Source organism: Neovison vison, chromosome 7 (genome assembly GCF_020171115.1).
Source record: "Neovison vison isolate M4711 chromosome 7, ASM_NN_V1, whole genome shotgun sequence".
NCBI lineage: Eukaryota > Metazoa > Chordata > Mammalia > Carnivora > Mustelidae > Neogale > Neogale vison.
Window position 1 is genome coordinate 152,413,417 of NC_058097.1, and position 12,997 is coordinate 152,426,413.

The following is a 12,997-nucleotide window of genomic DNA, read 5'->3' on the forward strand; positions in this document are numbered from 1 at the left end:
AATTTCTTTTTTTTTTTTTTTTTTTTAAAGATTTTATTTATTTATTTGAGAGAGAGAGAGACAGTGAGAGAGAGCACGAGCGAGGAGAAGGTCAGAGAGCGAAGCAGACTCCCCATGGAGCTGGGAGCCCGATGCGGGACTCGATCCCGGGACTCCAGGATCACGCCCTGAGCCGAAGGCAGTCGTCCAACCAACTGAGCCACCCAGGCGTCCCAAGTCTAGAGTAATTTCTAGCCAATTGATTTTCCATATGCTTTTTTAAAAAGTTTTTAACACTATAGATTATAGAAAATGTAAATATAGTAAGGAAAGCTTTCATATAAATGTATACATAATTTCCCCTATCAGTAATACTTTTTACTAGTATGGTCATTTATTATAATTAACAAAACAATATTAACTAAAGTTCATATTTTATTAAAGTTCATGTTATTCAGAATCCTTTAGTTGAATCTAATGTTCTTCTTTAGTGGAAATCCCATCCAGGATACCACATTACATTGACTAGTTTTATCTAGTTATGTCTCTTAGTTCTCTTGACTGTGACAATTACTGAGGCTTTTCTTAGTTTTGATAACTTCACAGTGTTTAGAAATACTAGTCAGGTTTTAGGGGTACCTGGGTGGCTTAGCTGGTTGAGCATCTGACTCTTGTTTCCAGTTCAGGTTTATGATCTCATGGGTGCTGGAATTGAGCCCCGCAGTGTGCTCTCATCTTGGTGGGGAAACCTTTTAGATTGTATCCCTCTTCCCTTTCTCCTCCCTGTCTCTATGCACACACCCTTTCTCTCAAATAATCTTTTTGTTGTTTTGTTGTTAAAGTAATACTAGTCAGGTTTCTGTAAAATATCCCTCAATTGAAATTAGTCTGATTATTTCCCCCATGACTAGACCAGAGTTATGTGATTGGGGAAGATCAATGAGGTAAAATTCTATTTATTTCAAAATATATCAAAAGTACATACTATCTACATGGTTTATCACTGTTGATTTTGAGCTTTATCATCTGCTGTGATCATGTCAGGGTCTCTTTCTCCTCCATTTCCAAGTTTCCTCTTTGCAACTAATTTGCAGTATATAGCCCACAAATTAAACAGTGAGTAGTTATGCTCCTCCTCCTTGGATATGGAACATCCTCATATATTGTTTGGTTGGTTTGTTTTTTGGTTTTTCTTTTCTTTGGTATTTGTTTTTGCATGAGAGATAATCTATTTCCCCATTTGTTTATGATTCAATTTTACCCAGATGGACTCAAATATGTATTTCATACTTTAGGTTGTAATCCAATACTCCTTTGTTTTGTCATATTGACCAGTTTTGGCTATTGGGAGTTCTTTCAGTTATCTCTTGTATCCTTTTACTTACCTCCATAATTGTGCGTCCTTTTTTTTGGTGGGAAGGGTCACATCCTTACTTTCTGGGACCCCAAGTTGCTACAGGTGTATCCCATGTATCAGGTGCCTCCATCTTAGATGTGATATTTCTCTGAAAATTACTGATACCTTTAATTGGATAATGGTATTATAAACAAATTTTAGGGTGCTGGATGTACTTTGCTACTGGGTTGTGATTCATTTAAGACCCTCTCAGCTGGAAAAGCAAGGAAATTCCAACCTCTGTATGTATACATATCTATAAATATCTATCATCTATTTATCTATTATCTTTCTATCATTTATCATCTATCTAAACATGAATTGATTTGAGGGAGTTCTTCTTGAATCCTTGTTTGCTGTGTGTTTTTATAAATATGTGTTGTCATTTTTTTGTGTGTTGTCACTTTTTTTAAGAAAGTATATTTTTTTAACCATTGATATGATCAATATGACTTTTCTTCTTTAGGCTGATGTTATAGGTTACATTGTTTGTTTTTGAACATTGAATCAATCTTGTATATTAAGAATAAACATGATTGCTCCATGTATACTTACTTATTCTTGTAAATTGTTAGCTTAATTTAATAATATTTCATTGAGGATTTTTGCAATTATTCACGAGATAATTTTGATACATAGTCTCTAAATATAGATAGATAGCTAGATATAGTCTCTATGTATATTTTTTGGACATCTTTAAATGACTTTGGTATTAAGGTATGTCCAGCTTCATAATCTAAGTATTTTTTAGCTTCTATAGTCTCAAATGTTTTAAAACAATTGATGTAATTTCTTTCTTTAGTGTTTGATAGAATTTATCAGTGAAACCCTCAGAACCTGATTGTTTTGGAAGGTTATTAATTAGTTGTGCAACTTATTTAATAAATATGGAGATATTTAGGTATTTGGAACTGAAAATTGTCTTCTGTTGGCCTTATATCATTTGTATATATCCAGCTGGCCATTGAGTAATATGAGTTTGAACTATGTGGATCCACTTAAATACAGTACAACTCTATATATGTGTTTTCTCTTCTTTAAGATTTTCTTAACAACATTTTATTTTCTCTACCTTACTTTATTATAAGAATACATATATAAAACATATAACTTACGAAAATAGGTGTTAATCAACTGTTTGTATTAGAGCTCAAGTCAACAGTAGGCTATTAGTGTTAAGTTTTGGGGGTGTCAAAAGTTAGAAGTGGATTTTTGACTGCATGGGGGTGGGGGAACAGTGCTCCATTTTCTGTGCTGTTTGGGATCAAGATCCACCAACATAGGGTTTGGGGGTGCTGACCCTATAAGTAGGACTTAAAGATAATTTCAATGCTGTTGTTGCAAAACCCTGCTTGGCTTTTTAATTGTATGGAATTTATGGAAAGGAACCTTGGGAGATGGTTGGAGACAATGAACATTAGGACTATAAAAGACATGGTTAGAACATGAATATATAGTAGCTATTAACATTTTAATAGAAAAAATCATTACTTACAGATTGGCATATCTGAATCTTATCATTCAGATAACTGGAAATATGTACAAACTTTCCCTCAAAAGTAGGACACTGAATTTAGTTTCTTTGAGGAATCCTGTTGGTAATCCTGTGTGGCTTTCAAGATAGGGGACCTCATAATGGATGGAGATTTAAAATTGACTTATAAAAATAATTTATAAATGGAAAGATATCAATCTTTATTTTATGTATTTTATTCTTAAATATTACTAAATTTGAGTTGTGCTTAACATGACATCAAAATTAAGGAAAACACTGGGAAGAACACTGTTGCTGTTCTTTTGAAAAAGAGGCCACCGATAATTTAGAATATACATCTTTCCTTCTCTAAGAGAAAAGAGCTTTTAATGGGCTCAAGATGCTCCCAGGAAGTAAATTCTTCAGACAATTGTATTTAGATATCCCTGTGTCACCTTCCATTAATTCCTTTCAGAAAGCCTTCATCAATATCTCTAGTCCATGCTCCTTGCTGAAAGATAACCTTCCATATTTCCAAACCCTGCAGGTACATATTCTGGCTCAGTCATGTTGCAGAGTTGTACAGTCATTTTTGTACCATCAGATGGCAAACATGACATCAGGAAACATTCCTACCCTCCTGAACAGTTGCTTTAATGTTCTGTCTCATGATTTTTTATGTACACATCAGTTTCTGCTCACAACAAATTCAGGAAGAATAATAGATCTTTGATGCCCAGGAATCATGGAGGAGATACGTCCCTATTGGATTACAGAAAATACTTGTAAGGATATCCAACAAATTCTTGTAAAAGTAGGAGATTTTGAAAATTTATTTTCTACCTGAACTTGTTTGAGATTCATCTACTTTTGCAAAGCCTGAAGTCACAAAGGATGCATGTATGTTGCAGTCCATGAAGAAGGAGGGCTTTGGAGAGCCAGAAATGTGCTTCAGACAGAAGTTTGTCTAAATACACTTAACACGTGCACACACACACACACAACATATACCCTTTCAAGGAAACAATCTAATGAAACATAACTGAAAACCACTGTTAGAGTTCTATACATTCAAGCTTCTCTTAGAAACAAGGATTTTCATTCCTTAACACAAGTATTGTTTTCAGGTACATTCATTTCATGCTTCTTCAGAAAGGGTGGTAGTGGCACAGTGAGGGCACATAATATCTACAGGGTAGGTATTATGGGAAAAGGGAAAAGATGCTAAAATGAAAGGTAAAAGCTGGAGTCATTTTTTTTAACTACACTAAATATCCCAGGATTGTCCCCAGTGAAATCAGATACATTTAAGTTTTTAACAGAAATCTATGAGGATCTTACTTATTTTACACTCAGATTTATTTCTTTTTTTCAGGAAAGTATGGCGATAGGCCTTAAACTAAGTGTGCCAGCTGGAATACTATCCTATTTTAAACACAGAGAGATGGAGGTTCACTAAATCTCCATACTTTAAAGGTAAAAGGCTCTCAGTTGGTTGTCAAACCCTATATTCAAAGGAATAAGTACTCAACACCAACCAGGAGAGAAAACATTGAGATTTAAGAACGTCAACATATCATTGTTACTTGTACATTCTTCTTACTAAGTCTTTAAAATGAAGTCTGTTTTTATTTCAACAAGGAAAGACTATACACAAAGTAATAATTATTTTCCATTCATCTTTTTGTTACTAAATCATTGAAATTCAATGTTATCATTGTAACATATGATAGGAATAAATTTAGATTCTTATTCTTCAAAAAAAAAAAAAAAAGAACAGAAAGCATTCTCCAAAGTTTGTTCCTTTAGGAGCTGGAGGATCTCTTGACAGGAGGAGCATTTCAAAAGATAATTAACCTAGAGTTGGGTCAAAATCAACTTCTTTCAGTTCTGTGCATGTCCTCAATAACTAAGGAAACAAGGGATTCTATTTTGAGGTGAAAACACGGATCACACACTCACGAATCTGCTTTGTCCTCACACCATAGATGATAGGATTGAGGGCAGGTGGAACAACCACATAGAGATTGGCAACCAGGATGTGGACATAACGGGGAATTTTTTTGCCAAATCGGTGGGTGAGGAAGGAGAAGAGAGAAGGAGTATAGAAAACACACATGACCCCAACATGTGACCCACACGTACTCAGAGCTTTGTGACGAGCATCTCGAGATGGGAGGCGGAAAACTGCACGAAGGATGTAGGCATAAGAGACTCCAACCAATGCCACGTGCAAAATAAGAAAGGAAGCCACAAAAAGCCCATAAATGGCATTAACTCGAATGCTGGCACAGGCCAACTTGGCGATGCCCATGTGTTCACAGTAGGAGTGAGCAATAATTCGAGTCTCACAGAAGGGCAGACGATGGGTTAGGTAGAGAATGGGCAACGTAAGCAGGACAGGGTGCATTATAATACCCACACCAATGCCTGCTAGCACTCGGGGTGTCAGGGTGGTTGTGTAATGGAGTGGCACACAGATAGCCACATAGCGGTCAAAAGCCATAGCAAGCAGAACAGTGGACTCCATTCCTGTAAGAGTGTGTATCAGAAACATCTGAGCCACACAGGCTCCAAAACCAATTTCATGTGCATCAAACCAGAAGATACCCAGCATTCTGGGCACTGAGGTTGTGGAGAGGGCCAGATCTATGGCTGATAAGATGACTAGGAAGAAGAACATAGGATCCCGCAGAGTATGGTCAGACCAGATGATCAGCAAAATCGTAGCATTGCCCAACAGAGCCATTAAGTAAATGGAGCAAAAAGGCAGGGAGATCCAGCCATGGGAACTCTCAAGTCCTGGGATGCCTGTAATAAAGAAGGTGTCTGGGTGGAAAATGGAAGTGTTTGTGTGGAACATCTTGCCACGGATAAGATGAGAAGTAGTTGACTACTCTAGAAGGAAAAACAAGAGCATATCTCAAAACTTTCCAGTAGACTTAATTTTTATCTGTAGTTTTCTTATTATAAAAGCTAATGCTGGGGGGCCTGGGTGGTTCAGTCAGTTAAATGTCCAACTCCTGATTTTGGCTCAGGTCATGATTTTGGCTCAGGTCATGATCTCGCGGTCATGACATCGAGCCCACATAGTGCTCAAGGCTGGGTATGGAGCCTGCTTAAGAGTCTCTCTCTCCTTCTCCCTCTGCCCTTCCTCTTCCCTCAATCTCTCTCTCTTTAAAACAAAACAAAACAAAACAGAAAACTAATGCTATAGCTTGAGTTCTATGTAATATGCAGGAACTGACTTAGCACTCTTCAGATAGAAGGAACATAACCTTATGAAAGGTCTCCCTCCCTCTCACATTTTGGACAATAATATCTTATATTCCTTTGCTGAAACCCCAAATAAAAATTGGATCAAATTTTAAAAACATAAAACGAGTTTATTTATACTGAAATATCAATCTTCTTTGAAGACAAAGTTCACTTTACCTAAACAGATCAACACAAAATCACTAAGCAACAGTACAGACAACTGCACACAGAATATGACAATATAAAAGGAATATAAATGTACCTAGAGCTATAGAACTATAGCAAATACAAGATTTCATTAACCACTTGTTCAGTGTTCAGTATACTTTGATACATATTTAGAAAACCAGATCCAAAATGAAGAACTGTGCTTCATTACTGCATCCCTCCATATTTAATCATATGTCCCCCACAGATGTGCTGTGCTGAATCTCAGATATAATAAGATATATTAAGATATAATATAGTAAGAGTTGCACAAAGATGGGTGGACACACTGTATACTGTACTGTGCCTCAGATTTTAAAAGAGACACGCAAAGATAGTAAAATACTGCAGCTGGAAATGACCTCCAGGAGAGAAATGCATCTCTTTGTTATAGCATTGTGATAGGAATTTACTTAATAAGGAACTCCAAGGTTTCTGTTGGTTGCCAAATCAAGAATGTCCCTGGATAGCCAACAATTCTACCCATCCTTGTGTGTGTTTGGGAGAAGGGTTTGGGGAAAGAATACTGAAAAGATGTTTTGAAAGGAGAAACTTTGAGGGGTAAAGATGTATTTCCAATGACAGTGATGGTGGTCAACATCAGGGTTAAGAAATTCATGCTCCTTACTTACCACACTGTAGTTAATATCTGTCTTTTCCTTTGTTCCTTATTTCGTCTTTCCACCCTACCTCCTTCCTTCCTTTCCTCCCTCATTCTCCCAATCTCCCTCCTTCCACCCTCCTTCGACCCTCTTTCCTTCTTCCCTCCTTCCCTCCCTCCTTCCTTTCTCTCTCTCTCTCTTTCCTTCTCTTCTTTCTTTCTTTCTTCCTATAGAAAAAAAAAAACTAGCAGATATAAGTTAGTACTATAGAAAAAAGAAATAAACAATGAGTATAGGAAGAGAAGGGAAGAAAAGTGAAAAAAAGAAGAAAGGAAAAACAGAAGGAAACATAGAGGAATCTAAAGAGAGATAGGAAGGAAAATATCTCAACTCTAATTGCCTCCTGAGAAAAGTGAAAGAAAAGTCCAAATTTGGATAAATATTTTATTAATAACATTAAAAAACCAGAGATTCCCCAGCTGGTTAAGTCCTGCAAGACTGTACATAATATTCATCTGCAGCCTGCTTCTTTCTCTGTTTCCCTCTTTGTAATCAATTTTATGGAATAGTGAATAGTTTAAAAATGTGTGATGTGAACCACACAAGGATAAAAGGTAAAATTCAATTATGAGGGCTTAACTTCTTATGATTTATTAATGTTAGTGAAATGCTAATGGCAGATTCTTTTATTAAAACATTTTTTGTATTCCTCAGTAACATTTCTGTAGATCAGAAATGTATGCAATAGTCTTAGAAAGCTATAAAAACAATGCTTTCCTTATTTCATCATACTCATACCCAGTAGATTCTCAGTAAAAAAAAAAGATTACTGTAGCTCATAGTACAGAGTTCATTATTGATTATTGATTATTCATTATTGAGGGAAATTAGTGTGTTTCTCAACTCAGATAACTATAACCTACTATGAGGCCTCAGTAGCTAAGTAGAGAGGCAGTGATATGAATAGCATAGACAGCAATGAAATTCTGTAGTTGTCTGGTTTATATCATTACCACTCAATGAACTCACTAGATCAAACTCTAAATAAGGCTGTATGGTGATGGATATTAACCAGACTTGTGGTGGTGATCATTTACCAATTATACATGATGTTGTATAACTGAAACTAATATAATGTTCTATGTCAATTATTTCTAAAATTTAAAAAAAAATTGAGAGAAGAAAAAAGTCTGAAAACCACCCTCCTTCTCTTTCACACATTAAAAAAACCAAACCAAACCAAATCAAACAAAAAGCTGATTCTACTTTTCCAATATCTTTAAAAACTGTACATTTATCTCCATCCTAATGGGATCATTTGGGAGGTTTACTATAACACAGTACTTTACAGTGCTTAAGAGCAAGAGTTCTACAGTCTGACCAACTGTGTTGAAACCCAGATTCATGACTTAACTCACTCTGTAATCCAAAGAAAGTAAATAACAAGCACCTTTTATCATGTATTTTTATCACAAAATAGGGATAATAAAGATAAAAACCTTAAGTATGTTATTAGTTCTAAAGTGATAATTTTTTTTAAAGATTTTATTTATTTATTTGACAGAGAGAGAAAGAGAGAGATCACAAGTAGGCAGAGAGGCAGGCAGAGATGGAGGGGGAAGACGGCTCCCTGGTGAGCAGAGAGCCTGATGCAGGGCTCAATCCCAGGATCTCAAGGTCCTGAGATCTCAGGACCACAGGACCTCTCAATCCCAGGATCTCAGGGTCCTGAGCTGAGGGGAGAGGCTCAACCCACTAAGCCACCTAGGTGCCCCTAACTGATAATTTTTTAAAGCACTTTGAAGCATGTTCCAAAGAGACTGGTTGTCCATCTTTCCCTAGATATCTTCAAGCAGACTAATTTTTAAAATGCACATTGACTGGATTCAGGCTAAAATCCAAATGCTCTCACTAGGATTGGATGGTTTTTCCTATCATGATCCTACTCCTTCTCTAAGCACCAGTCTTAGTCTTTGCCCCACACTTTTCCCGTGTTTCCTCTCTTCTTCCCCTATCTGCCATCTTTCTTTTCACCCTTCACTGTAAAGTAAGGATGCTCCGTGAGCTGGGAGATGGGGAAGACTCACCAGACTGAGCACCAGCATGGAATCCTGTCTCTGTTTTATCTCACCTGCTCAGTCTTTATGAGGGTGCTGCTCTTTGCCTGGGAGGAGATTGCAACAGGAAATTCCCTGGATCCAGTTTGGTAAAAAACACAAAGTCTCTGAGGATTCTAGTGTCTAATTCTGATTCAAAAAGAGAGAACTATTAGGAGTCCCTGGCTTGGAAAGAAATGAAGGCAGAGGAGTGAGATTTAGGTCAGCAAGATGACAGGAGGACCCAGTACTCCTCCCAGTACAAAAACACAGATTTAACAAGCACTGATGGATGTAAAGGCCTTTATGAGAGTTCCAGAATTTGGATGAGAGATTACAGGACTCTAGTGGTACATAAAACAAAAGACAAATTGGAAAGGATAGAAGAAAAGTTTCATTTATCCACATCCCCTCTACCCTAGCCTGGTACTTTTCTGCCCCAGGAGAGCTTCCGTCAGCCCCTGAGTTCTCTCATGGGGGAAAGAAAGGGCAAGCCTGCCCCCAGATCTGTGTGTGTGTGTGTGTGTGTGTGTGTGCGCACGCGCGTGCACGTGTGTGTGTGCATGTGTATGTGTGTATACACATGTATGTATTCAAACAAGCATTGTCAGTTCTCACTATCCTCAGTAGCTGTGTTCTATAAAGTCACCTTGAACACTGAATTAGGAAATTTGGTGCCTTTGCTCTTAGGGGAAATACACAACATTTTTGTCAATCAATCAATACATACATTTTTTAATGTGTGTTTTTCTGTGAGAGACACTTCCTTTGAATCATAAGTTAAGAACATAGTTCTTACAGGTTGGTCATGGCTCTTATGATTAATCGTGCAGACTTTAAATGATCGAAAGCCAGGAGCTTTGGAGGCCACTTGTGTTTCATTCACCAACATCTGTGTACAACAGAGAGTCTCACTGGTATTGAAAACCCGATTTCTACATAATCCTTTTCCTGTACACTTAATAGGCACTTTAAAATCTCTTCTGCAGCCTCCTAATTAGCAAAATCTGCCTTGACTCTAAGTTTAATATTGTATATCCCTCGTTGCTTTTTGAAATGTACTAGCAAACTCAGTGCTATCCAACAAGAGCTTGATTTTTTTTTTCTCTGACCCCAGGTGATGTAACTGTAACCATCTTTGACCTCACCACAATGCTGTCTATTGCACTTTTTTTTTTATTAATTGTCATCTCTTGACTCCACAAATTTATCCTCTTTTTCATCTTTTCCATATTTATATCACACGCTACATATGTTACTTTAGTACTCTCCAGAGTGGCTTCATATAGAGATGAATTTCATCTTCCTTTGTCTGGGTGTATCTTATTTTTGATTCATTAACTTTGAATCATAAGCAACACTGATATAACTCACACCTGAATGAAGTTTATCCAAAATGGTTATTTTTTCCATAAAGTACAGTACAACCATCTTGCACTTAGGAACACTAGAAAAGTATTATTTAACTGCAATACTTTCCATGAATAAATAATAAGATAGTTATTTACTGTGTTGCACTTCAACACTATCCTGGAGGGCCATGTTAAACAGTGGAATCAACAAAGAGCAGAAAAATAAGAAAAACCTGGCCTTAAATCAAATGTAAAAACACTCCTTTATAGCTGAAATGGGAAGTCAGAATCTCACTTTGTTCACCCTCAGCTGAGAATGTGATCATCTGGCAACTCAAATTTTTCACATCTCTTTGCACATTGGCAAATGACAGCTGAAGTGCCATAAGGATTTATTTGGGGTTACAAATAAATTTTAAGGAGTAGGCAAACTAGTAAATATGGAATTCACATATGATGGAGCCCCACAGTGTATATATAATTTATAAATTCATACTCAAAACATAAATAAAGCATATAAATAAATGTAAAAATAATATGATAGAATTCCAACTTCTACAATTTAAATATTGGTGAGATTGACAGAAAATGATTTAAAAACTATTCAAAGCTCTCAAAGGAGGCTGGAATGCATGCAAGAGCACGATAAATCTAGATGGCTGAAAGGATTGCACGTTTAAAGCTGTCACATTTTCCCTGTAATGTTTAGATGCAACTCAACTTTCATCAAAATCCCCTTTTGATTAATTTCATATAATTAAATTTTCAGTGAAATTTATTCTGATGAATTATGAAAAAATACGGTACATGTCACAACATGAAATTTAGACTATGAGATAAAATGTTAAACTCTGGGTCGCCTGGGTGGCTCAGTGGGTTAAAGCCTATGCCTTTGGCTCAGGTCATGATCTCAGGGTCTTGGGATTGAGCCCCACATCAGGCTCTCTGCTCAGGGGGAAGCCTGCTTCCTCCTCTCTCTCTGGCTGCCTCTCTGCCTACTTGGGATCTCTGTCTGTCAAATAAATAAATAAATCTTTAAAAAAAAAGTTAAAGTCTAATATGATTTGAATATTCTAAATTATATGAATATGAAAATCATGGAATAAAATCAACCAAATATCAAAGTGACATTATGGTTGTTTGTTTTTTTTTATTTTTTATTTTAATTTAATTTAATTTATTTTAAAGATTTTATTTATCTATTTGACAGACAGAGATCACAAGTAGGCAGAGAGGCAGGCAGAGAGAAAGGGGGAAGCAGTCTCCTCTCCGAGCAGAGAGCCCGATGTGGGGCTTGATCCCAGAACCTGAGATCTTTATCTGAGCTGAAGGCAGAGGCTTTAACCCACTGAGACTCCCAGGTGCCCCTGTTTTTTTATTTATATTTTCCTTTATTACAAATAAAGGAGAGGGGTGCCTGCGTGGTTAAGTCAGTTAAGTATCTTCCTTCAGCTCAGGTCATGATCCCAGAATCCTTGGATCAAGCCCCGCATCAGGATCTCTCTTGAGTGGGGAACCTGGTTCTCCCTCTCCCTTTGCCTGCCGCTCCCCTGCTTGTGTTCTTTCTCTCTCCCTCTCTCTGTCAAATAAATAAATAAAATCTTTTAAAAAAGTAAAAATCAAGATAAAAAGGCATTGTTTAAAGTGAAGGAACTAGACACTTATCTATCCTAACTTCATACATACACTTGATGTATTTAAGAACAATCAATTCTGAGACTCCAGCAACCCCGCCAAGAGGAAGGCTCCAGAGACAGTTCAGAAAAAACTCTCTTGCCTTCCCATCACCCTTCTGGGATTCTCCTGTTACTAAAAGGTTAGCTCTAAAGACTTAGAACTTGAGTTCTGAACTCAAATTTAACCCCCAGTGGTTTCTTGACAGGAGGGGAGACCGTCCCCACTCTATGCCCATGAGAGCCTTAGAAATCAGCAGACATGTCTATAACTGAGCTCATCTAGAAACCTTAAAGGTGTTGAGAGAAGGAAAATCTTCCACAGACCATCCTCATCATCCTCCTCACAGAACACCTTGTAATGTCTGCAGTGTAAATACTGTATGTACCTAATATATTATAATTCATGTTGATCTATTGGATCAGGGTTTTCTTTTTCTATTTTATTTCTCCCCCAAAGCAGATGTGAGGTTTTTTCCCTTCCAATCCCTCCTGTTTTCCATGCTGTGTAGTCAGACAAGGAATCAAATGTTGAGAGAATTTGATTTTGCTGGAAGCTAATCCCTGGGTATGTCTTAACGATTTTATATTAGAATCAGGAAAACTATTAATGCACTGTAGTGTTTGGAGATAGTGTGGACTATAATAAATTTATAGTGATTCCACTAGTTGTCTTAAATTTATGCTGAAATTATTTACCAGAAAAATAAGAACACTCCCTTGTCTTCTCCTTTCCTTTTTTTATTCATTCATTGGAACAAATGGATATATGACAATACATGGCTTCTGCCAAGTAAGAACTTGCAATATAATAAAGGAGAAAAACATGCAGATATATGAAATACAACATGAGAAGATATAGAAGATAGGTAAGTACACATGTCAGTGGAACACTTGAGGATGGATATCCATGATGGTCCAAATTTCCTAGAAAAATTTTCTCACAGAGGCTGATATGTG

The 12,997-nt window shown here is 36.8% G+C and overlaps 1 protein-coding gene across 1 annotated transcript; it reads right to left on the reverse strand.

Moving 5' to 3' along the window:
- Positions 1 to 4,758: 4,758 nt before the first annotated feature.
- On the reverse strand, positions 4,759 to 5,712 carry LOC122914130 (olfactory receptor 52J3-like). Its single transcript, XM_044260766.1, has one exon. It carries the CDS (start codon positions 5,710 to 5,712, stop codon positions 4,777 to 4,779), a length of 936 nt encoding a protein of 311 aa, XP_044116701.1. The 3' UTR covers positions 4,759 to 4,776.
- Between the last annotated feature and the right edge of the window lie 7,285 nt (positions 5,713 to 12,997).

Excerpts from the sequence above, each read along its gene's own strand:
- LOC122914130 (XM_044260766.1), bottom strand. The coding sequence starts at position 5,712 with ATGTTCCACACAAACACTTCCATTTTCCACCCAGACACCTTCTTTATT.